This window comes from Ceraceosorus guamensis, assembly GCF_003144195.1.
Source record: "Ceraceosorus guamensis strain MCA 4658 unplaced genomic scaffold IE81scaffold_23, whole genome shotgun sequence".
NCBI lineage: Eukaryota > Fungi > Basidiomycota > Exobasidiomycetes > Ceraceosorales > Ceraceosoraceae > Ceraceosorus > Ceraceosorus guamensis.
The window spans coordinates 97,869-116,640 of NW_020290018.1; the positions used below are offsets into that span (position 1 = coordinate 97,869).

The following is an 18,772-nucleotide window of genomic DNA, read 5'->3' on the forward strand; positions in this document are numbered from 1 at the left end:
ATCTCGGGACTCGCTCCCACGCTCGAAGAGGAATCCGCACGCCTCGGGTCTGGTTGGTACAACACCTGGGCATGGTGTGGATGCTGATGTATTGGCGACGCCCTCGTATCTCGAACCGCATCGAAACCTGATGCTCGCAATCTCATTCCCTCAGTTTCCGCCTCGGAGTCGTAGTGCACAGGTGATCGCTGGTGATCTGGCCTGCTAGAGTAGTATCCTGCCTCCATTCTTGAGCGAGGCGATGGTATGGGAGGCGACGCGCTTCTTCTGCGTGCGTAGCCGCTTTCCGCATGAGCGACGTAGTGCGGATGTACCGTCCCCGCATGATAGTCATCCTGCGCTCTTGATGAGGACGCAAGTACCTGTCGAGAGCCGAGCTCGGGACTCAGATACATCTGGCGTTGCGCGCTCGTGGCGGGCGCAGCATCCCGCACGGGGTCGAATCCCACAGGCATAGCGATGTTAGAGCTCAGTCAGTCCTTCACCTTACCAGCGGAGGATAGAGGCGTGCGATTCCTGACGCATACAAGATGCCGATGCTGCTTTCTGTGCGCCTCGATGGCCTTGTACGTCAGGGCAGCCTAGATGGTGCGCTGCGCGGATCAGAGATACGAGGTGGGCGGCGACATTTGCCAGGAAGCGGGTAGACGTGTCCACAAGTTCGGCAGGGAATGGCAATCCTAAGAGGCAGTGCATGTGGACGAGGAGCAAGAGTAATTGGCGTGGAAGTTCTCGAGAGGGATGGCGAGTCCACGAAGCACGAGTCTTGCCATGATGCACCTAGAGCCATCTTCGGGCTCGATCGCCGAAGCTCACGACGTGGAAGCGCGAAGCAGCGATCGCCATGCAGTGGTCCTGATGCCATGCACACAACCATCTTGCGCGCGCGCGCATCAGTGCACGCTACGCGTCACGCTACCCGCGGAGTCGCTACCGGTAAAGAACGGCGAGCTTTATGCCAAATCTTGAATCTGAATTGAATGTGAGTTTTCAATGTGTGTCTCTTGATGATTAGGAGCTTAAATCCTAGGCTTCAAGAGTCAATAATCATCGTTTACGTCTCGAGTCTTACATTCAAAAGTCGAGGAAAGATTTTTGTATATGCATGACGTGCCGAAGTCAAAAGTGGGATCTTGGACGTCGGGACTACCGCGGCAACCACCTTGATCGTTCAACCTGATGCTCGTGATCAGCACGACCGACCTCACATCTCCGCGCCTTTCAACCTTGGCCGGCTAAATACCGATCTATCCAACTCTCTCTGCAGCGAGCTTTGTTCGATTCGCAACCTGGCTGTCCAGACTCATCGACTGACCACAGCATCGACAGCTTGTGCTGGCTCAAGTGCGAGTGACAGTCTGGATGCGCCAAGCGAACACCGGATCATATCCTATAGGACGCTTCGAGTGGTCAGCCAGACGTCGCTCATCATAGCTGCATCCTGTCATGAATATGAGCCATCCAACTTGGGACGACATATCCAAGGTGATATCTGGTAGGTGCTCAAGCCGTCTTGAACATCAAGTGCATGGCATACTGGATGCCTGGCTCACATCGCTTTTGAATCACGCCGTGCAGCTTCACCAAGCCCATCCTCACCCTCCAGACCAGTCCATCCAGCATGGTATGACGAAGACATCGACATCACGGACTTCGGCCCATCTCCACTGCATGATCGCATAAAATTGGTCAAGTGTAGCGTCTGTGGAAGGACAGTTCTCAAAGATGCCTGGGTATTTCACACAAGTGAGCATACATGCAGGCGCCATTGGCCTCGTAAACTCAGCCCGACGCGGTACGTTGACAGTGTAGCGATGACATCAACTGTAAACTCCATACAGAGAACTGTGCTATCGCTGCAGGCTTGGCAGAGGGCAGATTATCTCCGAGTATTCTGGCTCTGCCTATCGACAGCCTCAACGCGAGGCGCGGCAGTCTGGATGGAGGCAGCGGTGAGCATGACCGGCAAGCTGAGCCTGCATGATCTGCCGTCAGAAATGGTAACGAGCTGTATCCTTCATAACCACCTAGACGCGGATGTACGCTTGTCACGCAACGGCGCCGGGGGCAAGCCTTTGTCGAAGAAGGCTCAGAAGGAGGCAGAGGCTGCCCAACGTCGGCTTGAGCGCGCCAAGAAGAAGGAGGACAAGCTCAAGAACAAGAGCAAGCGAGTTGGTAAGTCGTTATGCGGACCCTCTTCCGCGTCGATGTTACGTCTAGGGTACACGCACTCACATGTCGGCCTTCGTGTAGGAGCTGGGCCCCTCGATGTGGACAGGCAGTGTGGGGTACCGACAGAGAAAGGCCTATGCGCTCGTAGCTTGACTTGCAAGACACACAGTATGAGAGCCAAACGAGAGGTTCCAGGACGATCTCAACCGTACGATGACTTGCTGTTGGAATGGCAGAAGGCACATAATCCTAATTTTGTTGCAAAACTGGAAGAGAAGGAGAGGATGCTGGCTGCAAATGCCGAAGCGAAAGCAAAAAGAGCAAAGGAAAAGCTCAAGGCAAAGAGAAAGGGCAATTTAGGCAGAAAGCTCGACGCACAGACCGATAAAGGCACTGTGCGTGTTCTGAATGCTGAGGAGGAGGAAGAAGAGGACGAAGATATGGACGACGAGTTGGACAGTGTGCTGCATTCTTTGCGAGATGCATCGCGGACCGCAAGCACTCGAGCATTGCCAATAATGGTGCCTGACTTTGCTGGGATATATACCGCGCGAAGAAGAAGGCTCATCAGGTGTCGAGAGCTATTCAGAACGGCTATCGGCACTCAACCGATGCCCTTGCCGATACCTCCGCCCTTTGCTGTAAATCACGACAATACCGTCGCAACACCTAGGAACCGAGCTCGTATGAGCGTCAGCCACGCAGCCGGAGGGCCTCTCGTTGGAACATCGATGCAGGTGCCGGGTGCGAATCCAGGAGGCAGCATCCCTACTTCAGCAGGCTTCTCAGGTCCGCCTCCCATGGGACCCGGGGCTATGCCCATGGCAACTCCTCCGACTGGCGGCATTCCTTGGATGCACCACGCATTCCCCATTCCTCCCATGCCTGGAAGTGCTGGAATGGCACCAGGCGCTGGTCATCCCAACAGCATGCACCCAAACGGCCCACCTTCGGCGTCAACGGCCCCACCAAACGGCTGGCCTTCTTCACCAAACAGGGCGTTCCCAATACCTAGCCAATAGTCAGACGAGACGTTTGATGTCCTTCACGAGCCACTCAGAACGTGCGCATGGCCGGCTGCGTTTGCTCATTTCCTTGTCCCGCGCGCGAGAGCGATGTACAAGCTACGCCTCATATCGTGTATTATTAACATATACCTCATCTTCACCAAGCATTCACGGACAGTTTCGGCGGCAGACTCTTGTTCTCATTGGACGTCACCAGTCTCGGTGACATCATTCTCGTGTGACGTGGCATCATCCTCTCTGCCCACTTCCTGCCCAACCGTGGCCCATGCTCCATCATCTTCGTCCCCGACGCCCGTAGCTGCGCTGCCTTCGTTGTCTTTCAAAGTATCCTCATCGACCTCCATCACCTCGACCAAGACATCCTCTTCCTCATCTTCCTCTTCATCTTCCTCTTCCTCTTCCTCTGTGACGATTTCTATCAGCCCGCTCGCAAAGGCAGTGCCGACGATGCCGATCAGAGCAGTGAGTATCCAAGCTGTTCTGCCGAGCATGATCCTTCTCCTTTCTGCTCTCTGCGTCGCGTTCTCTGGCTCTTGCCCTGCGCCGCCTCTTTGAATTTGCGTTGCTCGAGGAGCGGCCAAGGAACGAAGCGTAAGGGGAAGGGTGCGCAGCCTCGACCAAAGACTGCCCATTGCGTGCCCTGTCGCGAAGATGAGTCCTTCGTCCGTTTGCGAATGCGGTGCAGTTGAGGGTGCGTGTTGCTCGTCGCTGGGCAGCAAGGGCCAATTCACGCCTCTGTGGGTATCGTCCGAGGCAGACACCTCTGTGGGCCACAAGAGCTTTCGAAGCCTTGCGGTATGCGAGACGAGGTTGCGGTAGGTGTGCAAAAGGGAGGTCAAGGAGCTCGTTTCCAGCGCGTCGTAGACTTTGCCCGCGCTCGGCGGGAGCAGCAAAGGGGCGAGGTAGGCGAAGAGCAGGACGTCTAGCGTCGAAGGCCTGCGAGCAGAGCAACAAGAGATGAAAGAGTGAGCAAGCGCTTTTCCTGTAGCTCTCGAGCGGCAATGCACATTTGGACTTACTGTGCTGATCCAGAAAAGTACGCTTGCTCATTCAATGCTGACGATAGTGTGTCGAACACTTTTGCAACGTGAGCAGCAAGCTGAAAAGGGACATGGTGGAGGAAGGATTCCAGCGTTTGAAACCGTCGAGCTGCTGTCCGTTGCGCTGAACAGGTTCTGCACCAACGTCTCACCTTGGTCTGACCAAATTTTAGTCGAACCTCTCTCCGCTCTTTCTCATCCAGGCCCTTCTTCAGCCTCAATTGTACCCCAGCTTTCTTGATCAGCTCTTCCTGCTCCCTCTCCTTCTCGATGCGTCCATCATCAAGCATGTCGCCAAGGCCAATTTGCCTCAACTTGCTCTTCAGCCAGGGTCTGAGCTGTGTTCTTAGGCTGTGAGGCGTAGAGCGGCTGCGGGGAAACCACAGGCCTTGAGAGTAGGTTGGGACGATGTAGGCTTTGAAGAGCGGAGTGAACCAGAGGTGATAGAGGAGGCAAGGTATCAATTCCGCCTCGACGAGACTGTGGAGAGCCGCAATAGAAGAGTGGGAGATGGAGGGCGCTAGAGGAGTGACAGGTCGAGAAAGATCGGCCGAAGTATTGGTCGCAGCTCTGCTGCCGTTGCTCCGTTTGTCATCCTCTGTTGTGCATTCGTAAAGAGCAGCAAAGACCGACTCTTGGATCTCTTCTGTTCCTGACGCGATGACCAGGCCGCTCCTCACTTGACACAGCGCTGGCACGACAGGGTGAAGAAGCGCTGAAGGGCACCTGAGCCGGTCCAAGCGCAGCGATGGCCCATCTGTAGAAACAGACCCGCTCGAATTCGCCGCCGCATCGCTAGCCAGTGAGGCACGAGAGCGCAGGAGACTGGCAGCATACAAGCTGGAAGGGTCCAGGGTTGGCAGACCGGTTTCGGCTGCAGACGATGGAGCCCATACTACCAGCTCTTGGACATCCTGCTCGCGTATGCGCTGCGCCCCCTGTGCAGTCGGACGCGAAGACGCCATGGTGCCCGACATGCGTTGAAAGTGCGTGCAAGGCAACCAATCCAGCGCCCAACGCGGGGCTGTCGAGTGCGTTCGCTGCCCAACACAGACTGACCACGTCTTACGTTCTGGAGCACGGCGCTAGTGGTCGCCCTGCGATGAGTTGTGTATGTGCGCTGTTTCGAATGAGGAAGCGCTCGCTTCACGTCTTGGGTGGCGACGGGACTTCTGAATCCATTCATAGATCCAGCACTCAGCTGTGCAGATTCGTCGCGGGTATATGAGTCGTCGCAGTCACGAGTTGCGCAACGTCACTTTTGACTGGAGAACATTGTGTGCTGTGTGGTATCGATCATGAGTCGAATCACGACTTCCCTTGAAATGTTCGAGTTCTAAGTGAAGAGGTACCACAGATACTCACACTTTTGACTGCTGATCAAGACTTTTGACTTTTGACTTGTGACTCAAGTTCGTATGCCCGCGTACTCGAGAACACACGTGACTCGCATCGCGACCCTCAAATATCAAGAATCACGAATCAAGAGCGCGGCGACCCGTATGCCCCGGCCGGACCAGCAAAGGCAGAAGGGCAGGGCGGGAGAGGCGGGGGCATTTTGAGTCTGCTGAGTGCATATGCAACCGTCATCGAGCAGCAGGTACGGTAGGGATAGGCGCAGGTGTGCTACAGCGGGACCCCTGAAAGTCAGTCGTGAGTCACAACCCCGCCGCGAACACCGCCTCTCCTCACTTGTGACTCACGACTGATGCATGACTAATTCACTTATTCACTGATCCACATTCTTGATTCACATTTCGGCCAGTTCCTCACACGGCGCGTTGACCCGCACCTCGACCAAACACATCTGAGAACCATCAGACTCATGACTTGTACTCCGCTCCTCTTGGCGTCGCGCGTGCCCCAGCATGAGTCACACTCACGACTGAACGACCCTGACTCTCTTGGCATCCACGTATATATGCTCTCTGATCATGAATCTGACGGGGATATATGTGTAGACGCTCCTCAGTCGCTTGCATGCTTGCATGCATGCATGCAGCAGCACCCATTTTTGATTCGATCGAGCTTGTCGGAGGCGAGGTCTGAACGCGGAGGATGATTGATCGAGACTCACGACTGCGTGCAAACTTGTGATTGCGCCGCGTTCCACGTTGGCGCCAATTGTAGTCACGCTTCTCTCTCTCACACACACACACACACGTGTCACGGCACATCTTACCTCCTCGCTCCCATCAGCCACAAGGCTTGCAATCTTCCATCATCCTCTTTCTTAGGGCGAAAAATCATCAGAGTGCAACACTTTTGGGCGAGCTCGACGACAAGCTCATTCCCGCTTCGCTGCGTCCCGCACCCAACATCCACGTTTGTTCGGGCACCCCCGCGGTTGGCGCCGACTCGACTGCACGTTCTGCATCCGACCTCGACCTCACACTTGCTTCCATTCATCCCACCTTCGCCCGCATAGGTACCCATGAGCAGAGACTCTGACTACGGCTAGAAACGTGTGACCATCCACGAGTGCTGGTCAACCCTTCTTTGTGCGCGTCCAAGCATCCATCGATCAAGACGCTACACGCGTACAATTCACAAGGATCTGCGCATCTCAGCTTCCTGGCCGCGTGTCGAACCCTTGCACGCATTGGTGTTCTCTACACGAGCATCTTCTGATCTGCCCGTTCGAGGTGGCGTATTCTGACCCTGCTTCATCGCGTTCATTTGGTGCTGCCATCCTCCTGCCTTTCGAACTCCTTCATCATCCCTTGCTGAAGGCCTGTCATCATGGCGGTGCCGGCGCCCGTCAAGACCCACATGGGAAGCGGCGGCTCTTCCGAGGGTCCCAAAGGTGTTCTTAGCAACGTGGTCTCAGCCTTGGCGACTTCTTCATCCGCATCCTCGTCTGGACCCTCAAAGAAGGTGGAGGATACCAAGTCACAGGGACAAGACGCGCAGGACGGTGCGCCCGCCGCTCTTACGGCCGCCTCTGCTTCTGCCGACAAGAGCGGGTCGACGCAAGGTGCTTCTGCTGCGAACCACGCACCCTCCAATATACAATTTGATGAAGCCTCCTTGCTATCTTCACCACCTCGGAGCGGCAATCGGCTCCCATCACCAGCCTCAGAGCACTCTAAGTTGCACAGCGCAACGGAGCGGGCTTCTGTCGGAAATACAAGTGGTGGGGCCGGGCCGAATGGCGTGGGATCCACAGCAGGTCAATCAAACCACACCTTCGGTGGACTGGGACTCGGCTTGAGCCAGGTTGGCAGGAATCATAGAGGCAGCGAGCTGAGCTTGGGAGGGACCACTAGCTACGCCAGCAGTGTCCGTGATAACAGAGCTGAAGGCTCAAGCAGCGGGACGCCTCACGGAACCCTGAATAGGAGCAAAATCAGCACAAGGCCTCGTAAGTCATGCCCAGCATTCAGAGTTGGCATACAGCAAGGCGCTGACGTTGCCAATGTACGCTCAGCTTGGGCTCGCAATGACCCACCTTCACCTCCTACATCACCACCCGTTCGAGCCTCGCATGGAGCAAAGCCATCGGAACTCAGCCTAGAGGCACGGCCACAAGCGCGGGGGGCAGCTTCACCCCAGAAACCTGACTCGACCGAGTCACCTCAGGTGGGCAGGCCTCGGAGCGAGAGCGATGATTCTGACGGCGCCAGCTCTTCGGGCGAGCCAGGCCCCACTCGGTTCTGGACCTTTACACTGCCAGCAAAATACCGAGCGCGATTGCATTCCCATCATTTGCGTATGCAGCAAAGTTCCCAAACGCAGACTCATACTCAGACTGAGGAAGAGAGCAGAGACAGCTCCATCGATCAGGGAGAGCACCTGGACGGTGGAAGAGAAAGGTCCAGGAGAGCCAGTGGAACTGGTGTGGCTGGGGGAGCGGGAAGACAGAGTGCAGCCGAGCTAGCAGGGAGCGGGCTTATGGGGTGGAGAAGGAAGAGCGCAAAGGGAAGCCAAGAGCTGAAGGAAGACGATGCGCCATTGAGTCCGACATCTCAAGAAGGACGCTGGCCCTCAAGCGCTGGATCGCGATCTGGAAAGAGAGGCCAAGAGCAGAGCGATGAGGCGCCATCACCCAATCTACCAGATGCAACCATGAATGCACATATCAAGAGCGGGCCTGTGCACCAGGATAGCTTTACGCGCCATCAACCACACACGCCAGGCTGGGAATCTCCATGGAGACCCGAGACGTACTCTGGCGGCTCCATCGAAATCGGCAGGTATCGCTTTGGCGGTCACGATCTACGAGGGGAGAAAATGGAAAGGCACGACACCTCTCCGAGGCTCGATTGGTGGAGGAATTTTCTGCTTCACAATGCATTCGTTCCTGGTCTCTTCCGTTTCATCAATATCGGCTTCACTAGCGCCACGTTGGCCATTGCCATCCGATTGTACGTGGTGCTGAAGCAGCAAGCAGCGGCGGACTCGGTAGGGTCAAGTCCCTTGGTAGCCATCATCTTCGGACCTCCGACGCTGTTGCACGTCGGCTGGCAGATCTACTTGGAATATTTTGGCAAGCCGATTGGACTATGGGCAGTGCGCAACAAGCTGCTGTACTCGCTCGTAGATCTCGTCTTCATATGCATGTGGAGCGCAGAACTCAGCTTGTCCTTTGACAATTACCTGACCAGCAGTCTGGTGTGTGTCGCCGATATTAATCCCTTCGCGGGACTAGAAACCCAAAGCCCCTTGACGGATCCTGCAAAGAAGCCGATCATCTGCAGGCTACAAGGAACCCTGATTGGGCTGGTGTTCGTCAGCCTCATAGCTTACGTCATTGTCCTCGTTTTGAGGTGAGCCCAAGCTGCCGGCAGCGATGCTCAACCATTCTTTTCCTCAGTCGTTTCGTCGCCCTGCTGACTTTTCGCGCGCACGTGTTCCATTTTTGCCAGCCTCTTCCGCATCTTTGTCCGCGTCTCTGGCCCTAGGACCAAGGGCACCTACGCATGAGCGGACATTCGGAGGAGTGACACGCCCTAGTCGAGTCGGTCCTGCGCGTCGCCGCGACTTTGTCCAACATCTGCATCGATTTTTAGCTTCCGAACATGGATTGTGCATCAGACATGCAAGGCTCGCAATGGAACGCTGCGGAGATTGCTCGTCTTTCCAATCGTACGCAGACTCCTTGCTGTTCTGTCGCGTGTCTGTAGGCATTTGGGAAGTTGTATCAGAATGGTCGGGTGTGGAAGGTTGCGATCCCGCGACGCCAGACAATTGGAGCATGATTGTGACTTTTGGCCGTTGATTGATGATTGTTGGTATTTCGAAGCTATCGACGACCTCTTTCAATCTGAAGAGAAACTCATTCGTGCCGTACCGCTGCATGTCAGACGTTTTGATGCTGCCGTTTCTGGAAAAGGTTCGTTCAGTCGGTCACGCAGACAGCGCGACTTGGTTCGTCGATGTCCAGATCTGGTACACTTCGCAAGCTGGCACTCTGGATGCCGTTACATGATTGCCATCAGGTTACCGCAAACTATGCGGTGGCTGGTGCAAGTCATCAGCCTCCCGATTCAGCAGAATCACGAATGACGTGATCTACGCAAGTTGGAACTTTTGAAGCACCAAACTCGATTGAGCTTGTGAATCGCAAAGCCTAAGTAGCCAATGACGAATGCGTGTCGAGATTCACAGCCTCGTCAATCTAGTCACAAGTGTATGAGTCTGATGAGTGTGCTGCTTAGATAGCCCACCGTCCACCTCATGATTTGCCTCAGGGGTCCAAGAATTCGCCTGTGATGAAGCACGCGATGGACGAGCAAGGTCACCTCTCGATCACCTTTTTAATTCTGCCATATCTGTTCGCCAAGCGCAATTATTACACGCGCGTGAAGCGTGAACGTGACGCGTTCCTGCCGCGGCCGAGCGCCCGCTGATGCTGTTTGATTGCTTTGCTCCCACGAACACCAGCACGCTGCAGCATAGTAGTTAATGCGAGCGCCAATAATCGTCAGCTGGTTTCGCTTTGTGCTCTCAACTCGATGACGGGAGCGCTGTCACTAGCGACACCTGGCACCGTCAACGCGCCTACAGCACAAAGGCACGCCGCCGACCATCAGCGGTCGAGCGTCCGTTGGGCCGGCATGCGGATGCGCGGGACGCGCGAGACGCGTAAGAGCAGGCTGAGAGTGTGAGGTCCATCCATTGGGATCACCTCACCCCTACACGGCTACATTGGTGATTCACGATTGAACGCAAGATTCGACACTTTCGGCCCAGGCTCGGCAATCCAAGCAGCCGTGCGCAGAGCAGATTGGAGCTCCAAATCTTGTTTTGGAGGCGCTAAATGTCAAGATGAGGCAAGGCAAGCTCATCTGCATTCCACAGCTCCAATCAAGGCAAACCTTGTTGCTACGAGTGAGACGAGTAGGCAAGAGGAGAAGGGGCGAGCAGAATTTGGAGCTAGGCATGCGCTAGGACTACTAGTGCAACATCTATCTATCTCTGCCTTGCTGCGATCTTGTGCAACTCCGTCCGAAGCGGCGGATCGGCGGGCAACTCCGCTCGAGAGCCCGCCGCTGTTGATGTGCAGCGAGCGAGCGCCCCACGCTTGCAACGTGAATGTGAATGGTGCCGGGGGGCCTTGACCGTCGGAGTCGTTGTCGGGACGAACTGTATGCAGGACAAGCCATGCAAGTGGCGGTTGAGCGTCTATGCTGCTGCTTGCTCCTTCCGTTCGGGCTATTTACTTCCGTCGTGTCTCGGACCGGCCCAGATCTGACCCCCTCCCCTCCTTGGATTCTCTTCTCCTTGTCTCACTTTTTACGATCTTGACGATATACTCCTTCTTCCATTCTTGCTGGGTGTCGCACTCAGTGCCCCCTTCACAGCATTCTCGCAATCATCATTTTATCCATCGACCACGCCAGACCCGGAGCTGCGCTCTGAGACATCTGGTGCCGTGGCCGACTTTTTTTTTAGGCGTCGCTACTTTTTCATCCGACTAGGCAGTGCCTGTCGCCGCTTTGCGCAGTCCATTATCACGACTTTTTCGGAATCTCCTCGCATCACCGCATTGTCCGCCCCTCCTCCCCAACGCGGAACCCCTGCAGCGCGACTCGCCAGGCTCCTCAAAACTTTGTTAAGGTTGGTGGCGCAGAGGAGCAGCGGTCATGCCATGTGTCACGCCGAGGCATTAAAGTCACACCGAAGAGCAGCGAGCCACAGCTCAGGCGCGCCACGAGGAAAACATCGCGCGGCTAGCTCTTGCTTGCTTCGAGCGGTCATTGTGAGCTTGCTATGGCCAGCCTTGCTCGGCAGCTCACAGGGTGGCTCTGCCACTGTGGCAGCAGTCGCATTGCCACCCGCAGCTGCGGACTCGAGATACATGGCTTCAGCGAATGGCCAGGGAACGTTTGAGAGCACATCTGACGGTAGCACAGCGCTGCTGTTCAGAGATGCGCACTCAACGGGGAGCACACAAGACGCCGCATCAGGAGCCTTGCCGACTGGACCGTCAAGAAAGGATGACTTTAATCCCGGACCGAGATGGGGGCATACAGCCGCTTATCTACCTTCTGCCAAGTCGATCATCTTCATCGGTGGCCAAGTGCCCTCGAATAGCAGCGAGAAAGCTGGCATGGTCACTAACGACGTGTTCGCTCTCGACGTCTCGGAACTCGTCGCTGCAAACGTCTCGGCGGCGCAGCAAGCAGGTCGCAGGGGCGACAGTGGCGAGCACTGGACGCTCCTAAACTCTGCGAACTTGCCTCCGCATGCATTTGCAGCGCGTGCCTTGACACACAAGGCCAATCAAGAAAATGGTCAGATCTGGTTGGTGGGCGGGGCAACAGACGACTGCGCTGGCAACGCTCCAGTCTATCGATGGTCCACCTCAACATCCAACTTGACCGACGGCAAGTGGGACGCCTTGCATGATCTGCCAAGCAATGTGAATGTCTCGGCGCCGGTGCGCAGACGTGGAGCACGTGCAGTACAAGTGCCAAACGAGCTGGGCTTGCAGAACATGCAGGACGAGAAGAAGGCACGCCAAGCTGGTGCAACCACCTTCATGGTTGTTGGTGGCACTACGGACGGCAGCACCTGTGCACCCGTGGCATCCACCAGCAAAGGAACGGCAGACTACTTTGGTGTCGATTTTTGGTCAGCGCTCCCCTCTGCTTCTGCAAAGGGCGGCGCGATTTCTGCTCGATCGCTAGCTCTGGACAGTCACATGAGTGGCTTTCCCGTCGTAGATTATGCTACCGTTCTACTACCAGCCAATAGCGTGACTAAGAGCAACGCTAGAGTCCTTTTCCTAGGCGGGAGGGATAGTCATCAGTCGCTGGTCGACATGAATCACATCTGGGCTTTGGATTTGGCAACAGGAAAGTGGGAGCGGTGGATAACAACAGCTTCTGTCGATGCTCAAGACATGCCAGCTGGTCGTCTCGGGCACACGGCGAGCCGCACGTCAGATGGCAAGATCATCATGCACGGCGGATTCCTCTCCACGGCAGCATCTGGCGTCCACAGAAATGCCACGGATGAAGTTTTCGTGCTCGACCCAACCGTGACGCCTGCCAGATGGAGTCGCGTGTCCGGCATGAGCGGCAAAGTACCTGCTCGCGCCTTCCATACTGCGATCTGGGCTGACAAAGTTTTGGTCATTGGCTTTGGACAAGAATCGGAAGGTACGTCGGCGGTAGATCAAGCCTTGTCAACACGAGCCCAATCGGACACGCAAGCACGTGCTTCTTCTGGTCTTTTGTACTACCTCGACACAGCAGCGCCTGGTGGTTGGAGGTGGAGCAGCAGCATTGCAGAGGTCTTGTCCAATCGTCAAAGCTCTCCGACCGATCCGGACACAAGGCCCCAAACAGAAGCTCAGCACACCTCAAACGGCGAAGCGCCCAAGGGCGCGATCTCGAGCGACCATCAAACAGGCGCCGGGGCAGCGAAAGATCATTTGATGCCGCAGTCGGATCCACTGCGCAATGTCGGGACGCAGCACATCATTTCGGGTCTCGGCAATGGGGAAACATCAGCCCACGCCGACACAGCTCCGAACGCGATTGCTCCTTCTTCCCCATCCTCAACTCTTTCGCAGCCTGGCAAGAGTGGAGTGATTGCCGGTAGCGTTCTCGGTGCCGCCGCTCTGGTAGCTGCGTTCGCTGGTGTGTATGCAGCTCGGACTCGCAAGCGTCGGCGACTGGAAGAGAAGGATGCGCTGCAGAGCTACTACGCTCGTGACGTTGTATCTCCGGTCGACACGCTTGCTGACCGTGGCCCGCCCGTGTCGTCTTTGTGGATCAATCAGCCAAAGACGTGGGCTAATAGCGCTAGCAGGGGCTTGAAACGCCATGCCAGTAATGCCAGTAACGCCATCTTCAATCGAGGAAGAAGGGAGGACCAGACTGATAGGGACATCGACGAAGAGAAGAGCACATATACGTCTCACATGCAAGGTCCGGGGGCCGTCAGTGCGTTCAAAATCAAACGCAAGGCCCCGCCGCGCGTCAGATCAAGCATGCGTCGTCAACAAGAAGCAGTCAGAGCGGTACTAGGCGATCCTCCTCATGCCTCGAGCTTTGAAGCGAGCAGAGCTGGCTTGCCAGAAGCTTTCATCGAGGCTGTGGTCGCTGATGTTTATGATGCGTACGCGCCGGCGAGCGCGCAGCGTACCGTCCGTGGCGGCAGGCGCGCCCCTCACGACCTGAGGGACTCACGAGGTGCGGATGGGGAGGAGTTGCGCGAATACTTGGATGTTCCCGATATGGGTCAGCCATTGGAGCGCATGATGACGCGCGCTCCTTCGAGCGAGAGTCTGGGAAGCGTGGGGACAGCTAGTCACTTTAGTTACCCCTACCTTGCAGCGATGCATCGACCAAGCATGGCTACAATGTGCTCTCCGGGACAAGCAACACTCGACCTCGGAAGCAGTCCCGCTCGGACCCGCACGAGTCCAGCTTTGCGGACCTTGGAGCTTCCCAATGCTATGCGGCAGCATAGGATTCGGAGGCATCAAGCCCCATACGCTGCTGCTGCTTTGCGCGAGTATGGCCGCATGTGTCCTCCCACACCTGTTCGTGTCAGCAGCCGACAAGAGACGCCAGCTTGGTGGAAGGAGATGATGACTAGTCCGGAAAGGAAAGGAATGCTTTGGTCGCCGACGCTCTTGTCTCCGAAGACTTCGCTGCGACGGGGAGATCGGGAGCCCAGCGATGAGGGTACCGAGGAGATGCTGGTCAACGCCGCGGAGATGGATGGCGCGACGAGTCCTACCATCACAGACTTTGCCATGGACGTCGCTGCGCAAGAGGATGGCAGGCGTCGAAGAAGCATGAGCTCGCCTTTGTTTCCCTGGGAAGAGAATGTCAACGTCGGAGGCACTACCTTGAGAGCATCTTCGCCTGTGCCGTTCCATCATCACCTACCAACCAGACCCGCTAGCGCGCTTATGAAGACGGAGCTAGTCGGCACCAAGCAACCTCTTCCCGTCATCGGCCCGGATGCCGAGGTAGAAGCTACCCTCGATGCTCAGCGCAGGCGCTCCCAGCACGCATCGCGTCGAAAGGCTCGCAAGTCCACTCTCCGCGTCATGAACGCCGTCGTGCGGCCTTCGAGCTCCGAAGAATGCGCCGAAAGGACTCCAACGCTCTGCTGAGTCCCTCTTTCGTGCCAGTTGTGCCATCTTTCGCATCGTGTGTCTATTCGGAGGCGCTCGTGTCCCTCACGAAGGCATTGATCCTCTCCCACTCGGTTTTGCACATTATCTTACATCACTAATGCAATATTAATGTTATTACACTTTCAGAGAATCCACTCCACGACCGTCGATGTGCGCCTACACGGCGTCCGTGAGCATGCTGTTCATGCCACCAGATAATCTTTGAGCTCTCCGAGCATCTCATCTCGAGTGATCTGCCTAGGCGTGTGCTTTCCTCGCGTCGGATGAGAGGTGAGATGCTCCGGATCCTCAATGTCAGAGTTGGCTATAGTCTCGAGGCGGTCCGACGTCCCATCGTCTTCGCCTCGCGCAGTGAGCCGCTCCATGGTATTGCCATCTGGGTGAACAAGCTTTTGTAGATGAACACGTTCGGCTTGTAGCTCTTTGCTGGCCTCGTGCAAGACGTACTCTGGCAGATACATCACGGCAGAACTTGACTCCATCTCGGCGAGGAAAGGGGCCCCTCGGAAGACGGGCGCCGGGTCCGGTGTCTCCAAAATCTGAGCGCACGCGTAGCAGAGCAAGCGTCCCAGATCGATGGTAGTCTCTTCAGCTTGATCCGTCAATGACTGCTTGAGCTGCGCCTCGGGAACGTGTACACGCAAAGCATCGGTCCACTGGTGCCGTTGACGGCTAGCAGGCAACAAACACAACGGACACGAGGGGCTCCACGCGTGGAGACCGTCGGCGTGCTCAAAAGCATCGCCTTGACCAGGCGACCTTTTTGCGGTTCGGTGGCTGATGGCTGGACTCTTCCACTTGGGCGAGTCCCTCGCTGCTGAGAGTAAGCGCCGAGCGGCTGTGCCTAGATTTTGTTCTTTACCACAAACGGCGCTCGCAGTCTGCTGGGCTCGCTTCAAGGGTAGGGGAACAGACGGCCCGGCTATCACTGTAGGCCAACGGCTTCGATCCGTGGCAATGTCATCCGCGCTTGGGTCGAGCGCAGCGCTGGATCCGGATTGCTCCGGCTGGAAGACGAGTTTCGAACTGGTCTTGTTGATGGTGCTGACAGTGGACGGGGCGTTTGATTCCAACAGGGAAATGAAGGCTGGGTGATGAGAAGCAAGTAAAGTATGGTCAGATCGTACTATGAAAGGATGCTTCCCAGTCACGGCTCTCACCTTGCGTGAGACGGCCGATGCTACTCTTGTCCCCGCGCAAGCTAGCCATTCCTGATGATTTAGCCCCGTCATCGAAGATTGCAGAGGCGTATTTAAGCCGCTGATGGTGGGCGTAATAGATTACCTCCTTGAGCAGCGCTTCGCGCAGTGGTCGTACAATCAGGACATCTGCAAGGCAAGGGAGGATCATCGGCACACATGAGCTCAGAGTGGGCCACCATGATGTGATATCTGTGGTACCGATACCCTGCCTGGAAAGTGATGGCATAGATAGCCCTTGCTTACTCGTGTACTCACCTTCTCGCCACCCGTCGCGTCCTGCAATTTGAACAGCGTACCCGCCTCCATGCACAATGCCTCCAAGCAGTGCATTGGCACAACCTGTTCCACTTTGCGATAGTAGCAGACATGTGGCGCCCACTTCCTTGGTCGTGCGAAACAGGACTCTCTCGGTGAAGACCTTGCGGAGCGAGATAATGCGAGAGAGACAGGACGCTGCTTGGGCGCGGGGTGCGTCTGGTGGGTTCAACGCACTGCGAAGGTGAGACAGAGCTGCCTCAGCAGCATGGCTGGAAGAACCTTGAGAGTCTGCGGCGCTTCCATCGGGAAGCGACTCGTGGTCTTGAGAAAGACGACGCGGCCCTGTGCGGAAAGGAAGGGGACCCGTGAGCAGATCCGCGAGCGATGGAGTGAGGCGAGGCCGGTGCGCATCTCGTCTCTGCCCAAAAGACGCTCATCGCCCTGTCTTGATTGTCATCCGACCACACTCTCCCTGCCCTTGCTGACGAGATTCACCGTATTGCGATGATACATGTGGTTCTTGCGTTGCTGGGTCACGGACTCACCTCTAGGATAAGCGCTGCAGCGGACCTTGCCAGAAACCTTCCCCCTCGAGAACACGCTTGACAAAGGCACGCATACAAGTCGCAAACCAGCGTCCTTTCCACCCTCCTCTGCCACTGCGGCTTCGATGAGCTGTCTTCTGCTATGCGAACTAGAAGCCGGCGTGCTGTCGTCATACACGTGTATCACTACTATGTGCTTGATTTCTTGTGGCCTTTGCGTTCCCTTCCTGCTGAGACGCTTCACCTGTGAGGGCGGCAGCGCCACGCCGTTTGCACCTTCCCGGTCATCTTGCAGAGCGGCTTCGCGGTGGACGCCTGAGCCAATGTTACCACTGCTGGTGTGAAGAAGCTCTGAACAGGCGAGACGGAGCAGCACGCTGTATCAGGTGCGCAATTGAGCTCAGAGGGCAGTCTATAGCACGCGCTGAGGTATCGCTGCTGCACACTCACCGGCCCTCGACGCCTCCATCCCAGGCCAGAGCGATGGTGCCATGCTGTGTCCTGGCCCGTCTCCCTGGCGACCTTGGACGCTCCCCATCATCGGTGCCACTTGTCTTGGCAAGTTCGGACGACCCGTCCTGGCTCAGCGATGCCCAGAGCTCCGCTCCTCTGCACTTGTCAAAAGAAGGCTTCAGTCGATTGACCAGACCTGCTTCGGCGCAGATAGCGCACGCTGCTCCGGTGCTTCCTCCTCGTGTCTGCAAAGATGCTGGCCGAGCGCGACATCGAGCACAGGTCAGCGCGCTCCGCCGTCCGGTGGGTGCCGAGCTGGACGTCTCTAGTAGGACTGGCATCGCTAGCTACACATGCGTCGTGGTGTCTATCTGCGGTGGGCAGAAGCGCAGTGGAACAGTGTCGTATGGTGCGAACTGCGTCTTCTGAGATGTGAGCTAGCTGCGATCGAGTTTGGGACCATCGTAACTCGAAAGAATCACCCGAGTTCGGAGCCAAATGTCGATTCACAATCAAGTAATTACCGGTCAGCAAAATACACTTTTGAATCAGAATCAAGAATCCACACTCAGTGCACGTGACTAAGGGTCTTCGGCGATTTTCGAAGTTGAGGCGCCTCGCATATGGGACCGCCTGTGATTCACCACTGCCTCAGAAGGTTCTTCTATTTTGCTACTCACGTATGTTGTCGCACTGGCAGCAGAAAACATCTGCACCTCACTCAAAGTCTGGGAAGGACGCGGCTCTGCGCAACGATTGAGTACCTTACCTCCCACACCTCACCTCTTGAGATCTGTGCGCAAAAGCAAGTTTAGAGCGTACTCTATAGCCCTCATCCCGACCATACTCGCCTAGTCCGAAGGGTATCAACGCGATGCTTTCGGTTGCCCTCCAGGACGTCTTTCATTGACTCTTGCACCGATTCTTCCTATACGATCAGCTTCTTCAGGCTGCCTTTCTTGACACTTTGCGACCATCGGCCGGTAATGAGACAAACTCTCGAGCGCAGAATGAAAATATTGCCCAAAAAAGCTCTCTCCCGGGGAATCGAACCCCGGCCTCGACCGTTTTCTTGCAAGTTCCTGCGGATCTTGTTAATTGACAAGGTCACATCCTAACCACTAGACGAGGAGAGACTCGCTTGATGTTGGCACGAATCTTCTTTCGCAATATAAAGTCTTTCGCATTATAAAGAGACACGTCTTTACGTTGTTCTGATGCGCTGCGCAGCCCCCGTCCCGGCTCAAATTACCAATCCTAAATCAGAATCACGAATCTTGAATGGTAGGCGCCCAACGAGCGCTTTCATTCACGCGTCTCAAAATCAAGCTGCGCTCCGCGCGAACCCACCAAGCTGTGCAGCAAATGCGTCAAGAGCGAAGCACAGAGAATCGACCCGCGAAAACTCATCCGTGCAGGTAGAGAGTACCCGAAGTCGACTATGTCTAGGACCTAGAGGATGCACACA

General features: G+C 56.1%; 5 protein-coding genes and 1 non-coding gene across 6 annotated transcripts; 3 read left to right on the top strand and 3 right to left on the bottom strand.

Moving 5' to 3' along the window:
* The first annotated feature begins 1,181 nt into the window (after positions 1–1,181).
* On the top strand, positions 1,182–3,620 carry IE81DRAFT_366060 (SCA7-domain-containing protein). Its single transcript, XM_025516977.1, has 5 exons — positions 1,182–1,495; positions 1,579–1,746; positions 1,842–1,952; positions 2,032–2,175; positions 2,254–3,620. Exons 1-5 carry the CDS (start codon positions 1,447–1,449, stop codon positions 3,192–3,194), a joined length of 1,413 nt encoding a protein of 470 aa, XP_025370221.1. The 5' UTR covers positions 1,182–1,446; the 3' UTR covers positions 3,195–3,620.
* IE81DRAFT_322774 (hypothetical protein) lies at positions 3,277–5,597 on the bottom strand. The gene is made up of 3 exons (XM_025513743.1): positions 4,393–5,597; positions 4,220–4,299; positions 3,277–4,136 (listed from the first exon to the last, which is right to left on the bottom strand). Exons 1-3 carry the CDS (start codon positions 5,203–5,205, stop codon positions 3,380–3,382), a joined length of 1,650 nt encoding a protein of 549 aa, XP_025370222.1. The 5' UTR covers positions 5,206–5,597; the 3' UTR covers positions 3,277–3,379.
* Positions 5,598–8,473: 2,876 nt separating this feature from the next.
* Positions 8,474–9,166, top strand: IE81DRAFT_289225 (hypothetical protein; the record flags this gene model as incomplete). Its single annotated transcript, XM_025511810.1, has 2 exons — positions 8,474–9,009; positions 9,109–9,166. 2 exons carry the CDS (start codon positions 8,474–8,476, stop codon positions 9,164–9,166), a joined length of 594 nt encoding a protein of 197 aa, XP_025370223.1.
* Positions 9,167–10,862: 1,696 nt separating this feature from the next.
* IE81DRAFT_322776 (hypothetical protein) lies at positions 10,863–14,976 on the top strand. Its single transcript, XM_025513744.1, has one exon. The coding sequence runs from the start codon at positions 11,334–11,336 to the stop codon at positions 14,820–14,822; it is 3,489 nt and encodes a 1,162-aa protein (XP_025370224.1). The 5' UTR covers positions 10,863–11,333; the 3' UTR covers positions 14,823–14,976.
* On the bottom strand, positions 14,976–17,767 carry IE81DRAFT_322778 (hypothetical protein). Its single transcript, XM_025513745.1, has 4 exons — positions 17,302–17,767; positions 16,852–17,228; positions 16,007–16,648; positions 14,976–15,933 (listed from the first exon to the last, which is right to left on the bottom strand). The coding sequence occupies exons 1-4, from the start codon at positions 17,643–17,645 to the stop codon at positions 15,029–15,031; spliced, it is 2,268 nt and encodes a 755-aa protein (XP_025370225.1). The 5' UTR covers positions 17,646–17,767; the 3' UTR covers positions 14,976–15,028.
* A 569-nt stretch (positions 17,768–18,336) lies between these two features.
* On the bottom strand, positions 18,337–18,440 carry IE81DRAFT_t12. Its single transcript has one exon. It is a non-coding gene; the product is annotated as a tRNA-Asp (tRNA).
* Between the last annotated feature and the right edge of the window lie 332 nt (positions 18,441–18,772).